General features: G+C 34.4%; 1 protein-coding gene across 1 annotated transcript in view; it reads right to left on the reverse strand.

Moving 5' to 3' along the window:
• VAV3 (vav guanine nucleotide exchange factor 3) overlaps positions 1 to 17015 on the reverse strand; it is a 449592-nt gene that overhangs the window by 249202 nt on the left and 183375 nt on the right. Inside the window, exon 3 of the mRNA XM_003769710.4 lies at positions 1161 to 1219. Coding sequence (XP_003769758.1) covers positions 1161 to 1219 — 59 coding nt within the window. The remainder of the gene's footprint in view (positions 1 to 1160; positions 1220 to 17015) is intronic.

A 17015-nucleotide genomic window follows, 5' to 3' on the forward strand; every position in this document is an offset into this window, starting at 1 on the left:
TTGTTCTATTTTAACTTTTAAACAATTGGAGATATATATTTAGATTAAATTGAAAGCTCACTTATTTCTGGGATGTTGAAAGGAGTAAGTTCAAGATATATATTTATGAAATAAATATTAGATATATTTGTGTATGTGATGTATATACATTACATTTATGTATACATGTATATGTAATGCATTTATATATATGCATATACATGTAAGCATGTATATTTATGTATATGTACATATATATGTGGGTATAGTCTTTAAATGGATTCTAACAAAGTTAATTACACTATAGCATACTTAATAACTATTATATTGGACTATAGTAAGCTCTTAGAATATGTTTGAGTTTATTTTTGAATAATACCAGAATCCATCAAGAAGAATAGAGGAAGATCATAGGAGCTGAGATATAGAGCTGATAGGTACAAGGGATGTTATCTAATTTAAGCCTCTCATATTACGAATGAAGAAAGAAGTTGAAGGGAGAGGTAACAAGTGTAAGATTTTGCCTCCTATGTGCCAGGCACTATTCCAACACTTTACAATTATCATAATATGAAAAATCTTTCACCTATAGAAATGTCAAGAATTCTTAACTTAAAGTCTGTGAACTAATATCTCATTTTTTTTTATAATCTTATTGCAATATAATTAGTTTCTTTTGTAATGGTATTATTTTACTTATGAATTTGAAGAAATTATTCTGACAGTCTATAGGTTTCCCCATAGTCCAAATGGGAGTTGTAAAACAAAAAAGTTAAGAAACCCTGGATTAAGTGATTTGCTTATTGTCACATAGGTATTAAAGATTTGAATTCTCTAATTTCAAATCTAGTGTTCTTACTACTAAAAGACTTCTACAATTATTAATTTTGGATAGTAGGTAGTCAGTAGTTTATAGAATAATCCTAGATTCTGCATTTAAGGCACCAAAGTCAAGTGTTTCATAGACTAATAATATAAAGGTTCTGAAATCTTGCTTATAAATGACCAAAAATTGGAAATTCTCACATATTTTTGCCAACTTAAATATTTATGGCTTTTGTTTTTAAAAATAGTTTATAATTGTTGGCCATAAGAGAGAAGAACTGACTACTGCATATTCAATGAACTAAAAACAATGCATCTGTAATATGACATATGACCACCATAACAATAAATCTTACCTAATTCCTGTGGCTAATGCAATAGGTGTACGAGAAAGCCTTGACAGTGTTTCTATGACCTGAGGAAAGAAGAAAATATTTCATTAAATTTGTGTTTTTAAGAACCTGAGGCACATCATTCCCCCAAAGATCAGGGTTTTTAGTCCAGTAATAAAGATCAATCAAATAAATGTGAAGGCTTGCTAGAATAATCTGAAGTCTCCTGAGAGATTTAAAAAAAAAAAAAAAGATTTCCAGTAAAGATGATTCCTTGCTTATCTCTCAGTTTCCTCATTTTTAAAAAGAAGTTTTCAAAACATCGAGAATCTCTTCAAGCTATAGATCTATTTTAATATCAACTTAAAACCAAATTTATATGTTTAGAGGTAGAAGGAAAACCCAAGTCCCTCTAATTCAACCCCTTCTTTTTACAAATAAGAAGAATGAAGCCCAGAGAAAGGAAATGAATGGTACAAAGAAGGATTTGAACTCAAGTTCTCTGACTCCAAATTGAACCTCCTTTCCCCATACCACAACAGTATTCCTGACTTCTCTTCCACCATTTTATCCCATCAAGTAAAGTTACCTCTCATGCCTTTCTCCAAAAGATGCAGTAGTTCATTACAATGGGATTAGATTCTCTCTTTGATATGTACTACCATCTTCATAAAACTTTATGAAGTTTTTTATGACAGTTTTTTATGTCTTTTTAAGATAAAAACTCTTTATGACACTAAAAAATGAAGATCTCTGTTAGAATTCTTACAAGGTGCTAAGTCAGTAGAATTGATAGAGACAATGGTTGTTTAGCAGGGTGCTTACCAGTTCTCTAGATGTACTTAGTACTTATTAGAGTTCACACCTTTAAGAGAGTATATATAAGCAAGGAGCCTCAACCAGGAGGCACTTCGGGAGATTCAGAGCCAGGATTCAGTCGAGGAGATTCACAAGTCAGAGAAGGCAGTTGGGCAAAACCAAGGAAGACAGAGAAGTGGTGGCCAAGCTGTCCTGCGGAGAACACTGAAACCAAGATCCGGAAGGCCTCCAGAAAGCTAGCAGAGCCCCACGTGAAGGAGATAAGATTTTGATGGAAACAATAAAATCTGAACTTTTAACAGCTGGCTGCATTTTAACAGAAGGCTGCCTCCAGAAGTCCCCCAAGAAACCTGCTGTCAGAGAACATTAAGTTTTAAAGAAGAGCATTACAGATCTCATGTCAGGATATGTGATCAGTGTTTAAGCAGAAGGCAAAAGGGACCAAAAAATACAAATATTCTCCCCCTACTATCCACATCACCAAAAAAAAAGTTTTAAAAATGATCATGAATATAATAAAAATAATATTCATCTATATTTCCAAATTAATTATAAATATCAGATTTGCCAAAAAATACTTAGAAACTTGGATGGTAACATGAAATGAACCCTGCCCTGAAGAGGTTTACTTATTGGAAGTATTTATATTCTACAAAAAGACTCTGCTTTGACAGACTATACATTCCCAACTTCAGTTTCAAAAAAATAATCATTTCAATTCACAAAGCCATTAAGAAAGACTATATATTATTTTTCTAACATAACTTTGGCACTCAGTCACTGCGCAGACTGATTGTACAACCACCGTGAAGAATAGCAGATTGTCTGCAAATATATGGTAGCTTCCACTACCCAGTTTTACCATTCCCTCTTATCTCACCCAACGCCAGAAGAAAATAAAAAAAATTGCTTTTCTTCATATAAATAACCAGCAGAGGGAGCCATTTCATAGAATATTATTTTTGTTTTCCCATTTAATTCTGCTTAATAAATACAGGATGCTTAGCTTGATTTCTGTCACTTATTCTCCAAAGGTTATTTCTTAATATTATACAAAGTGTTAGGGCTAAGAGTGGGAAAATGAGGCTGATACAAAAAATAAGTGCAGGGGGAGAATCAGAAAAATGTCAGAACAGCAACATAATCCTAAAAATGAGCTCTTCTGGGCTCCCTTAAGATCTCATATATTATTAAGCATTCTGTCTCAATCTTTGTCTCTGTCTTTGTCCTCCAGTCTCTGTATTTCCGCTTCTCTGTATCTTTCTCTATTTGTTTTTATCTCTCTGCCTGTCCCTACTGTCCCTTTTTGTCTCTGTCTTTCTGTATTTCTCCCCCAATCCTGGTCCAAACATTAAACATAAGCACTGCCAAATCAAATATGTAAAGTCTACTAAATGTGTTTTTTTGACGGCTGTATTTGTTGTTCTTTAAGGTCTATGAGCACAAAATCTTGGCAATTGTGAACTTTGAATAGGCTGAGTCCCAAAAATAATGCTGGATCCTTAGGTCCCATGTGATCAAAAATGATCTCTCCTAGAGAGATAAGAATATGGCTATGCAAATATTCACAAATTTAAAAGGAAACAGTGAAGCTATCAGATTTTTGTGTTGATGTGATCATAGGATCATTCGGAGATCATAGAATCAACATAAGGTAAGGTGAAATCACCACCAACCCCTTCATTTTAGTTATAAGGAAAACAGAACAACTATGTTAAACAATTTTCCCAAAGTCACACAGGGATTAAATGACAGAGTACAATCTGAACCCAAGTTCTATCATTCTAAATCATTGTTTTCTCTCTTAATGACTGCTAAATTGTGCTTCTCAACAATTTCTTGCAATACATTATGAAATCCTAAGTATTAGCTATACAAAAAGCTTCAGTGATATACCAAATCATAAAAAATCGGGCATAGTACATGAACTTATAAAGGTATAAACATCAGATCTGTCCAAAAGATGATTTTTAAATTATGCAACTTGAAGATGAAAATCTTTTTTCTTCACATTTGCAAATAGGTTCAAAATTTTTTATTACAAATACAATAATAAAAATTGGGAAAGCAAATCAATATTTGCTTGATTTCTGTTGGACTAGATAGACCATTCTGGAATACAGTGATCAAAATGGCAATAAACTCCATATAGATTGTTATTTTTATAAACTTTGTCAACATTTTAAGCGAAAATATTTTAAACGTCCCTGTTATCACCCACCATTCATAAGCATCCAAGGTCTCACGGAGTGGGAGGGTGGGGAATCAAGCATTATTATTAGCTCCATTTCACAATTGGCGAATTTAAAATGTCAAAGGTTAAATCATTTCAAGTGTCATCAATAGAAGTTGCATGTGGGTGAACAAAAGAAGAGTTTAAGCAAAAAAAAAAAAAATCACATTTGTGTTTATATAAAGAGATCAGCCTCTCATGCACATTCACTGCTGAATGAGAAAAAGGAATGTCCCTTCACAGTCATTATAACCCTCCTCCACACTGTCCCCACTCTCTTTCTAAATTCAGTGGGACAGAATTTTCTTTTCTTTTCCTATTTACTTACATTCAAATTTGATTATTTCTAAGGTCTTGTGATCACATCTGTACTTTCCTTTCTCCATTAACTCCTTGAGATTCTAATGAAATAAACAGGAACAGCTTCCCACACATGGAAGACTAATGTCACATACTGTTCAAGCTACTTGTTATTACTATTTCTCTAAATAAAATTTGATCAATTTTTTTCTTGTCTCATCTGGTATATAACTATTGTTGGGATTTTCATTTTGTTATTTTTTAAAAAGCCACTAATGCTTAAAAAATAAAAGTGGTTTGTGAGGTCCAAGAAATCTCACTGGCTTGCTATTGCCAGTATACACAGAACATTCCATTTCTCCCTCTTCTCTTTACATAAACTGACTCTTTTGCCTAAAATGAGCTTCCCTTCTACTTTCACTTCATAGGAAGGAAAGTGTTTTTCAAGTTCATCTTGAATGCCACTTCCCTACTAGATGACAGTTGTTCTTAACAGAATGTTGATAACTAAGACTTGATTTTTTGATTTACTTTTTATATGTTTGTTTGTTTTGTTTTTGTCTTTGTAGGCTGTTCTTAGCTCAGTGACTGACACAAAGTTTACTAAATTTTTAAATTGTTGATGGATTTACTTGTTGATTTCTTTCATTGAAAAGCATGGCCAGTGGTTAGTTTATATCAGTAGGGTATATCAGTCAGCAGTCAATAAGCATTTATTAAGGGTTAACTTTGTGCTAAGTGCTGGTCTTACTCAGACTTCCACCACAAATATTATGATGAATGCCAGATAAACCATTTGAGGTACTTGCCTTAGTCTGTGACTCAAAAGTAAGATACAAAAAGTAATTGGGATTTCTTAAAAAGATAGAATGTCTAACCAGCACTGTAAAAATTAGCACTTAATAAAAAGATTTAGGGCCTGAAGAAACCATAGACATTCATCCGGTCCAATCCTTCCTTATTCAAAAGATGAAGAAAGTGAGATTTGTAGAAACTGACACAACTAGTATATAGCAAAGCCTGCATTTAAACCAACACCTAATTTTCTTTTAAACTTACCAAAATATTCAACCTACAAAAGAATGTTTGATTTTTTTTCCTAAAGGGGAATGGAGGGTTGAGAAAGGATGTGTGGTGTAGTAGGTGGAAAGGCAGTCTCTTCATTAGGAAGAACTATGGGACACATATTAGTTGTGAGCCTCAGCATATCACTCAACTGCTTAGTGTTCTGGTCAACTTTTTAAGGACAAAAATTAAAGAAAAAGGTGTTGGTCTGTACTGGTAGGAGTTTCTTGACCTAGGATTGTTACACCTATACCATTGAAGTCATGGGTTCAGTTGCCACCCCTAATCATAATTATTATTATTTATTAGATTCATTAGAGTATAAACTCCTTGAGTGTAGGAACTGTTCTTTTATTAATTGTATGCCCAGCATTCAGTACAGTGGCAGGCAGATTGTAGGCACTTAAGAAATGTTTACTGGGATTGCATTGGATGAGAGTAAAAGGTAGAATGCAATAATAAAGTTTAAAAAAAAAGGATACCAAACTCAATATGAATTAAACTAGATAAAAGGAAATACTACATTGTAATTTGCAATAACTTTCATATTATTGCACTATAGTAATAAATGAAGAATTTTCATTGTTCGGTCTTTCATTAGCATCTGATTCTTTATGATCCACTCTGTCTAAGTCTACGTGCATTTTTTCCCATGATACTATCAGTCTATCTCATTCTCTGCCATCCCCTTTTTCTTTTGCCTTCAGTCTTTCCAATGAGTCCCAGTACAATATATAGTAATTGTATTTTGATGGGAGGTAAAGAAGTCAGAATACAGAACAAGAATTGTTTTTGGTTTTGTTTTTAACATGATTTTATTTGCATATTTATTTCTCTTTATTTTTATTCAGTAGTAGAGAAAAAGTGGGAAAGAAAATCATTTTTTTCTTAATTGAAAATAGCAAAACTTTTTTCCCCCAAAATAAAAAGAAATAGAATTTCCAGCATGACTTCTCACATGATTTATAAGGCCTTCTGATTTGAAACCAGGAAGATGGAAACTTTAGTTTACATTAAGGCCATGAAAAAAAAGGTAGATTTTATCAATAAATCAACTGCTAAATAGTTTCTTTTGTTCAAATCTGTGATGTCAGCATTGTAGGGAATCCCCAGTCTGGAAACTTCTCTGTAACTTTATATTTTAGAAAAATTCTTGGGGCATTAGTAGGTTAAGTGATTTGCCTAGGATCAACCAAATTTTAGCTATCAGAGGAAGGAATCAAATCCAGATCTTTCTGACTTCTGTTTTCAAAGCCATATGACTATTCACCGTAGCAAGATGCCTTTCAGTACTAAAATATATGAGACTTGCATCCTAAGGAATCTGTACTATGAATGATGGAAACAGACACATAAAGGTAGTCTTCTAAGCAAGACATTTTCTATTATGGACAATGCTTTCCCTTAGAGTTCTAAGAGATTACCTTGAACTCATTATTTTAATTTGGACTCTAATTTTAATTTTTCATGGCAGGTCACTATATGGGATGTTCTCTAAGTTAGTGTCAGCTCTGATGATAGATTTTAGAGACTTGATCATTAAACTACAGAGAAAAAATACAACAAATCCTATGGGAAGTGAGGAAGAATTACTCACAAAAGGCAATACCTGAAAAGTATGTTTCTTGCTAGACAAGGGAATATTCTGTAATTCAGAGGGCACAGAGATGGAGAAGAGGCAGCTAAATGGCTCAGTATAGAGCACTAGGGATGGAGTTAGGAAGACTGAGTTCAAATCTGGCCTCAGATACTTACCAGTTATGTGATCTTGGACAAGAGAAGTAACTTTTGTTTGCCTTAATCTACTAGAGAAGGAAATGGCAAATTACCCGCCTATCTTTGCCAAGGAAAAAAAAACATAATCCCCCAAACCCCAACACCCTCCAAAAACATGGACAAGCATGCAATCGTTCACAGGGTCACAAAGCATCATACATTATTGAATGACTCAACAACAGTATTAGAGAAGCCTCAGAGTGATGCAGAATGAAAAATGACACAGTTGAGCTGAGCTTCCTCCTTCAATTAATTATTCAGTGATGGAGAGAGTTAGTCTTGAAGAGCAAATCTTGCTGATTCTCTAAGCCAGTGGTTCTCAAACTTTTGTTTTCAGTATCTTTATCCTATTAAAAATTATTGAGAATCTCTCCAAAGCGTTTTTGTTTATCTGGATTATATTTATAGACATTTACCATATTAGAAATAAAAACTATTTTTGAATTTGTAGACCCTCTAAAAGGGTTTCAGAGATCCCCAGGATTCTCTAGACCATACTTTGAGAACCACTGCGTCTAAGCCCTGCACTCTTTCCTCTGCACCACCCAGCTGCCCTTTAACACTTTCCTCAAAGACACCAAGTGACAAAGAATCCATTTTACCTTTGGAGACAATGAATTCTACAGATATTTATAATTGTTAGGAAGTTGTTTTCCTAATCATCAAGCTGAAATTTGCCCCTCTTCACCTTCCACTCATACTCCTAGAGCTAAGCAATACATGTTTCAACTTTCCTCCATATAACAGCCCCACAAATGGCTGAAAGTAAATATCATTTCCTTCCTAAACCCATGCTAAATACTTTCATTTCCTTCATCTGATTGCCACATGGCACAATTTCCAATCCTCTCATCATTCTGCTATCTCTGCTCTAGGTTTCCTCCTGTTTTTTAATGGACTGTCCAAAATGTGGCACTAAGAGCTAGACAAATTATTCCAGATGTGATCTGACCAAGAAATAATACAAAGGACCTGTACACAACCCATTCCTCCATTAATTCAGCCCCAGATCATGTCAGCTTGCTCAGTTGCCATAGTATACTATTGTTTCCTAATCTTTCAATCAACCAAAAGTTCTGATGTTTGTATATGAAATACTCTTTATTCCTTCCTCTTCCATTCTAAAATAGAATATCTTACTCTAAACTCAAGGATAAGATTTTACATTTATCGCTCTTAAATTTTATTTTGTAAATTTGGTTCATCATTATAACTTGAAAAGATCTTTTAGAATCCCTCCCAACTTCATGATAGCTCCTATTTTGATATGTATTTTTATCTAGAATCAAGAATAACTTAAGTTCAAATGTGACCTGAAACATTTGCTAGCTGTGGGTGACCCTGACAAGTCACTTAACCTCTTTCTACCTCAGTTTCTTTTTCAGTAAAATGGAAACAACAGTAGGACTTCCTCCCACGGTTATAGTAAGACTCAAATGAGATGGTATTTATAAACCTGAAAGTATTACATAAATGTTACCTATCAGTTATAATAACTTTATTATTATCATTGGATTTTTAAAAATGGAAATAGCACATGTCAAGGACAGATCATATAGCATTCCAGTAGTGGCATCTATCCATTCTAATTATATATTAAAACTAAAATAGGACAATGGAAATCTAACTAGGAGAGGAAGAACTAGAATTTCTGTTGAGGCCCATACTAGGTATATCGCACTATTGGACTCCAGTTTCTACATTCTCAAACCAAAAAAAGGATCATTTTCTTATTTTTTCCTCAGAGTGGACCTCAGGAGAGATTTAAATAAAACATTTGGCTCTCTATATTTATCCTTAAACCAAGTAGACTCTAAATGTAATAGTGGATCTCAAATTTTTTCTTTTCTGAGTCCATCCCTCTTAGGGATGCTATTTTCTATTTTATTATTTTTTTCAACATTTATTTTTGTAAAAATTTGTGATCCAAATTTTTCTCCCTCCCTGGCCTTCTCCCTCCCCAAGAGCAATCTGATCTAGAGTAAACATGTGCAATCCTCTTAAACATATTTCCATATTTGTCATGTTGTACAAGAAAAATCAGACCAAAATGGAGGAAAAAAACATAAGAAAAGCAAAGTAATAAAAAGTGAAAATACTGTGCTTCAGTGCATAGTATACTCCTTGGATACAAATATCACATTTCAAGGGATGCTATTTTATACCAGATTCCTGAGATCTCTCTTCAACAAATGACAGAAGGATTTCCATCTCCTATCTTCTTTTAACCATGGTCACAGAGTGTCTGAAGCAGGATGTAAATTCAGACCCAAGTCTAACTCTAAAGAGTTAGTACTATCTAGTTGTCTAAAACTTATCTATCTAGCATAATGTGTTCAGAAGGGCCTAGAACCTCTGGTGAGAAAGGCTTGCAGTGCACTTTTTGGGACTGCTCATCTATCTTTGGTGCCCACCTTCACCAAACTCTCACCTGTGGTTCAAGAGGCTGTAATATATATAGCGCCCACACCCTGGTAAATCATCTTGGCAGCCGAGCTAAACCAGGTTAAGAGTAAGGTAACCCAAAAAGCCTTATACCCTTCAGAGAATATCACAGTTGATTTACCAAGTGTCCAATTAGCATACCTGAAACACAAGTCCTAATAAACAAGTGAGAAGAAATGCAAATATCCTATTCCCTTCTATTAAACTTTGGTTTGTCTAGAAAAAAAAAATACTGAAATCAGGAGGCAGGTAATAAAGAATGTAGTTGTTGGTAAACAACAACTAAGAAAGCAACGTTTTAACAATGTGTGAAAACATAATCAGCTTTGCAAATCATCCTCTCAGGCTGTGGAACAAAATATAGATACAGGCTGCAGAGAATGTGTGAAAATGTTAATATCTTTAATCCTAAAAACAGGAGTTTAATTACAGGCCCAGCAGGCAAACATTGATTACTCATTATACAGTTACAGCAATGACTAACACTACATTTGAGGTTGTGTGGGACAATTTCCTTTACAATTCACTTGGATGTTCCGTTACATCACAAACCTTTCTAAGGGACAGTTCTCATCCCTTTCTGGAAAGCCAGAGCAAAAGCTTATTTGTGTAGCCCAGAATTTGTAAGTTAGAGAACTTGAAAAAAATAATGGGTTATCAAAACTGCCCAGAAAATAAGCTATTGGGTCAAAATCAAATAATCTATTTTTCAACTTCAATCCCACCTTACAAACATACCTTATACAATTTACCCACAATAACTTCTGTTTTTAGAATTTTATTTTCATTTCTGTTGCACATCAATAAAGTGCCCTCATGTGTCCAAGGGAAATTCATCTCTTTAATTATAGCCTTAACATTCTACCTTACTACCACAATCTAGAACAAGAACAAAGATAATTCAGAGAGAATGAAAGAATCTTATGTATGTAGTAAGTGTATTTTAGAACCTGTTGGTGCCTGTTAAATAAATGTTATCCACCTGTGTAACTACTGGCAAGGAGGATTCAAGGATCAAATAAACACAGTTTCCAGAAAGCCAACAGGGCAGACAGTCAGCCACTAAGGAACAAGAAGATAATAAGAAGAGGAAGCCAAAAAGGTCCAAAAATAGGAGCAGCCACAAGACTTGTGGGATGCCAAGAACCTCTTCTGATGATTTTGTGTTCTTGCCATGTGCAACTACATTAAAATATCTGATGTATTTTTAATTTTTAATGGAACTGTCAACCATAACTATTTTCTTAAGTTCCTGCTCTGACATTTCCCATCAATCAAACATCAACCTTGTGTTAGGCTATGAGTACTAGATTTTCAAGTCAGAATGCTGATCTGAATTCTAAATCAGTTACCAGCTGTGTAATTTGGGGGGAAATCACTTAACCTCTAGGGATTTCAGTTTCTTTATTTGTAAAGGAAAATAGAATGGATACTATCATTGCACACTTACTCATCTAACTTCTTATGGGAGCAGATAATGAGCTCACTGATCCATGGATGCCAAGTTGAACCAATGCTCAATGTGGAGCTGTCACTGAATAGCTACCCATTGGGTGGGTGCCTTCTCCCTACTCAAGGTGCACGTACAAAGAGCTCCACCTCACAGAGTTCTAGGATTGAAATCAACATTGTGAGCAAAAAAGCATACTAAAGTAAGTGACAGCTTATAAAGTCTGACTGAACATGAACAGTTTTGTTAGTAGGTTAGGGAAGGTCAACTATATTAATGATACCATACATTATGGTCATTATTTCTGTGTTGGGCCACAAGGAAGAATCCTGGCAAAGACTAGGTAGGAGTCAAGTTTTTCTGGTTAATCATAGCAGATACCAGAAGAACAAAAGGATATAGTAGTCAATGTATCAGAAGGAACAGGGATCTGGAGAGAATTTTCTGAACTCAGAAGATAGAATGGGAAGGGTTAGTTATTGGGAGAGGAAAAAGATACCTGATCCTATCCAAAGACTTTTAGATCTACCAAACCCATAGGAGCCAGAGAGCCAGCGCTTTTACAACTCAAAGATTCTATTACTTGGAAAGATGTTGTCCCTGACCTCAAAGAGATTATAATCTAGGTGGGAAAATATGATATACTGTAATTGTTGCTGTTCAGTCATTTCAGTCATATCCAAATCTTTATGACCCTATATGGGATTTTTCTGGCAAAGACATTGGAATGTTCTGCCATTTCTGCTCTAATTCATTTTTAAGATGAAGAAACTGGCAATCAGGGTTAAGTGACTTGCCCAGGACACACAGTCAGTGTCCAAGGCAAGATTTAAACTCAGATTGTTTTTTAATGATATATACAATAAAATTAATAATGAAGGCCAACATATAAGGGTCAAAAGAGTAGTGAACATTAAAAATGTTTTAATGGAAAAATAAAGGTTACTATAGAATAAGGAGATGGGGAAATTTTCACAGATGACATGAAAATAGAGCTGTGCTTTAATGAATGAAAGGATTAATAAAACAAAAATTGTAAAGTTTTCCAAAAAAGTGGGAAAAATAAAGATAACAAGTTTGGGAGCAATAATGTACATGGTCTAGTTAGTTCAGGAAAACTGTAACTAGGAACTGTGATTTTTTGCAAGGATTAGAAATTTAGAGAATACACATAGGTCACATACTCCCTCAGCAAAATATACTTAGGCTTAGCACTTATTTAGCAAGAATAATTAGTAAAAAATTGGAAATCCAAAAGCCATGGTTCAGCCTAGAGCTTTATTGACTCTCTTCCATAACAACAATCTCCCCAGCAGCACCCTCCTGGTACTTAAGGTCTCTTCCCCCTTTCCCCCCCAGAGATCGCAAATGTCCTGTGATCTCATTCCAGGAATCCTTATATACTGGGGTCCAAGGTCACTCTGCAAAGACTGCCAGTTTACCAACTGGATTTGTTTTTAATAGAAACAAAGGTAAATGATCTGATTTGAAGGTTCCTTTCATGTTGCTGTTTTTGAGGAGCAGTCAGTGATTTGTCCAGGTGCTATAATTGCTAGTTATGGCTCTGCAGGAGGACAATAAACAGAATATTAAAGCTGGCAGACTTGGTTAGTAAAAGAGGAGGAAGAAATGTTGAAGACCTAAACTGGAGCCAGGAGCTTGGCTGCCAAACTACACATTTGAATTTTCTTCTTTAGAGAATGTAGAATCATTGAATTGTTCTGGGACTGATTGCCATAATGATTGATTAAGTTGATGAAAGTATACATGAGGGAATCTGGAGGGAAACAGGAATAATCTGATAGGGCCTACACTAGGAACTTATCACAAATAAAAATAAAAACCCATAGAGAGGTATTTTTCTGACATTAAAAATACACCTTTGTAAACATAAATTTAAAATAATATTAATATGAAAAAGAATCTTTCATTGTCTTTATTCTATTCTTCTTTCTATGTATTTTACTTTAGGCAGCTATGACATAGAAAACAGAGAGATAGCCTTGAAATTAGGAAAGCCTGGATTCAGTTGCCACTTTTGATACCTCCTGACTCTCTTACCTTAAGCAAGTCACCTAGTCTCCTAGTCTTAGAGGCAATGTCTCAAAGTGATCAAGGCAATGCTCTAAATGTGTATGTTGCTTTAACCTATATTAATAAAATTTCCCAATACTAATGAAATAATAAGTTCATTATCTTTATCACCATTATTCCAATACTTAACCACTATATAGTTAATAGCAATAATAATAATAGCTAATATTTATGAAGTGCTTATTTTATGAGCCAGACACTAGGCTAAGCATTTTACAATATTACCTCATTTCATTTGCACAGCGATACTGGCAGGTAGATGCTATTGTTATCCTCATTTTATACACAAGGAAATTGAGGCAAACAGAAAAATTAAGTGACTTAAGAGTCACACAGCTAGAACAAGTATGAGAACATACTTGAACTCAGGTCTTCCTGATACCAGGAACTGCACCACTTAGCCACTATGACAATCCCTTTTTCCACTATGTTTGAAAAACTGTTTCTTAGATTAGATTACTTTTAATTTCCATAATACCAACAACAAAATAAAGCAAAGAGGGTTAGGAGAGAAAAGATAAAAATAAATACAATACTATAACTCAGTATGCTACAAAAGAAAAAAAAATCAGAGAAATGTCCCAAAGAAATCCATTTTTAATAACTGGGTATTAGGATACATAGAAAGCACGTATATGACATTCTGTTTGGAGACTAATTTATGTAAATATACTTTTAGTCATTTTGAAAACAATTGTAGCTATCTTTTCTTTTGAATGTAGCTTGGCAGGCTTCTGAGAAAACTGTCAACCCTGCCAAGTGTCCCAGTAATTTCTTTTGTAAGACATAATTTAGTACCTGTGAACATTCAGCACTAGAATGGAATGCTTTATTTGTTTAGGTCAAAGACAGGCCCCTGCTGTCAAATAAATAACACATTTGTGTAGGGGATCATAGACACTGTAGTCAAGGAATCAGGAACCCCATACTTGGGGGAGATCCCATATTTACTCCTTTTCTTTCTATTTATGCTTATCTCTTGATGCCTTTCCTCCTAAGGACACAAAGCATTTACATAAATTTTATAGGAAAGTGTGGAACAGCCATACAAATTAGCAGTGATTCCCAGGCCTGAAGTCTGAGAAAAATCAGACTGGATTTAAAATAAATTAGTCAGGGAGCCAGAAAGAACTTTAATAAAAATGGAAGATGCCTTGGGATACTCAGTACCCAGCAGGTAAAGTTTCTCTAAGACAACAATATGGAATACATTCAACAAATGTTTTGTAGACTGATTGGAAATGTTTGTGTTGTCTTTTTTTCCCTTTTAACTTCTCTGAAAGGACAAATGAATTAGTCTCATAAAAAGGAATTTGTGGAATAAAGGAAAAGAGAAAGAAAAAAGAGAACAAATTCAGTCTGACATGATTGAAAATACAAAGCTATTTTCTCTAGAGGGGATTTTTTACATATAAAATTCTAAACTAAAATGTATGTTTAAAATAATTTATATTATAAAATAAACTTTTCTTTTGAGAATATACTATGCATACAATACAGTTCTAGTTACTGAAGGCTCCCATTTGAAGGAAAGATCCAGGCTCCTCATCCTTCATTTGCCTTTTGGCAATGCTTTTGATTTCACCATCATATACATAGGTCCCTTTTCTTTTTCCCCACTCTCCTCAACTCCGTATTATTATCTTAATTTCTACAGATGAGGAAAGAGGATAGAAGTTAAAATTACTCGTCCAGGATCACAGAGTTAGTAAATTGTCTGTGGCAGATTTAAACTCAGCTGGGTTTTTTGATATTAGTACTATCACAAGCAAAATCTTTAGTCCCAAATAATTTACTTCTAATTGGAAAAGAAAATCCATAAAGAGTTGCTGGGAAAGAGTGGCACCTTGGGCACATGAAAAATTAGTCTAGAGATATCTGGAAAGTGAGGTGAAGGTATAAATCCGGGTACAACATAACAAAACCTATTTAACAGAATCCCAGATTATTCCAGGGGAAGAATCCAAGTGTCTCCTGGATAGGAAGTGCAAATCTAGCAGTAGACAGGAAGTAGCATTTAAGCCAGGCCCTGAAAAATAAGTATGATTTTAATAGGAAAAAAAATGTGTAGAGACTAATTCTATATTCTTACTTTTCCTTAAACTATAATTTCTAATTTAGTAACTAAGCCAGGAGACACAACGAGTTTGACTCAGATAAGGAAGCCTGGTTTTCTCAAAATCTAAACAATGGATCCAAAAATATATAAGACACAGAAAATGAAAATAAATCTTCTGGTTAAAATGGTGATGTGAAAGATCCTAAAGTAACATAGTTCTCCAAAAAATACCTTTGAAAAAAGCACCAATGGTACATGAAGATAATGGAATATAATTGTTCTATAAAAAAATGATGAACAAGCTAATTATAGAAAGGCCTGTAAAGATTTACATGAACTAATGCTGAACAAAACAAACCGAGCCAGGAATACATTGTACACATTTAACAGCATGATCGTGTGTTGATCAATTATGAAAGTCTTGTAGTTGTTCAGTGATCCAATGGAATCCAAAGAAAAGGGAATAGAGTTTGGACAGAAACTATCATCTGCAACTATAGAAAGAACTAAAGAGACTGAATGTAAATCAACACATGCTATGCTCACTTCTTTTTTCTCTTTTTTAATCTCTCCCATGGTCCTGTTTGCTCTCATTTTTCTCTCCTAACATAATTCATAAAGCAATGCAGGATTAAAAATAAATAAACTAAAATAAATAAGCAAATACAGCACCAGATAAATTGTTGTCTTTTATTTTTTGTCCTTTATTTTTTGAGGAGGACCATGACATCAGGGAGGTGATGCTATGACATGCAAATGGACTGGATTTAAGTAAGGGAGGACTTGCAAAATCACTGGCCTCATTACCCTTCTAGAGCCATCTGAGTCCAATGGCAAGAGATAGATCAGGAAGACTTGAAATGACCTTGGATGCAGATTAGATAGAATCATGATCAAGAAGAACAAGGAGAAACCATACTAAACTCTTGTATTCAGACAGCTTAAAAAAGAAAGCCTAAGGAAAGTCAGAAAACAGTTATGCCAATAGATTTAAAGGCAAGGTGAGATCCAGGAAATAGAGATTAAAATTTATTTGACAAAATGTTAGGCTCTGACAAAGTGGGTGGGAGGGCAGATGGTGGGGCTAGAAGAGAAGGGAATCTGGAAGGGAATCTGGACTGAGCTCTAGCAAACAGGGATCTGTCAGGGGAATATCAAAGCAAGTTAGGGTCCCATAAACAGATCCTAAAGCCAACAAGATCTTGGCCCTGAACATCAGGGCACAGGAAAGGTCAGCCTCCTATATATTACTATGAAGTGAAATAGGATCTGTGATCACTCAGGACCACAGTAGGGTATAGGGTCAGTTCAATAATATGGATAATTAATAGATTTTATGTCATATTAAAGTACAAAAGGATTATTATACAAAATTAGACAATATTATAATGAAATTAATCTGAAAATTTAAAACCTCATTTATGTTATGTAAGCACTGTTTATTATCATTCAAACATAAATCAAGATGAGAAATATAGTGACTAACAGAGACAGAGAGATTAATCCCTTGCCTTGATCTCACTTTTAAGCAACACCCAAAGAGCCAGTTAGCCAGAGTGAAGTAAGTGAGATTACCTATCACTACCTATATTAGCCTATTCAAGAAAAAGCTGAATTGAAGTGGGGGTAGTATTTTTT

The sequence above is a fragment of the Sarcophilus harrisii genome, chromosome 4, assembly GCF_902635505.1.
Source record: "Sarcophilus harrisii chromosome 4, mSarHar1.11, whole genome shotgun sequence".
Taxonomy (NCBI): domain Eukaryota; kingdom Metazoa; phylum Chordata; class Mammalia; order Dasyuromorphia; family Dasyuridae; genus Sarcophilus; species Sarcophilus harrisii.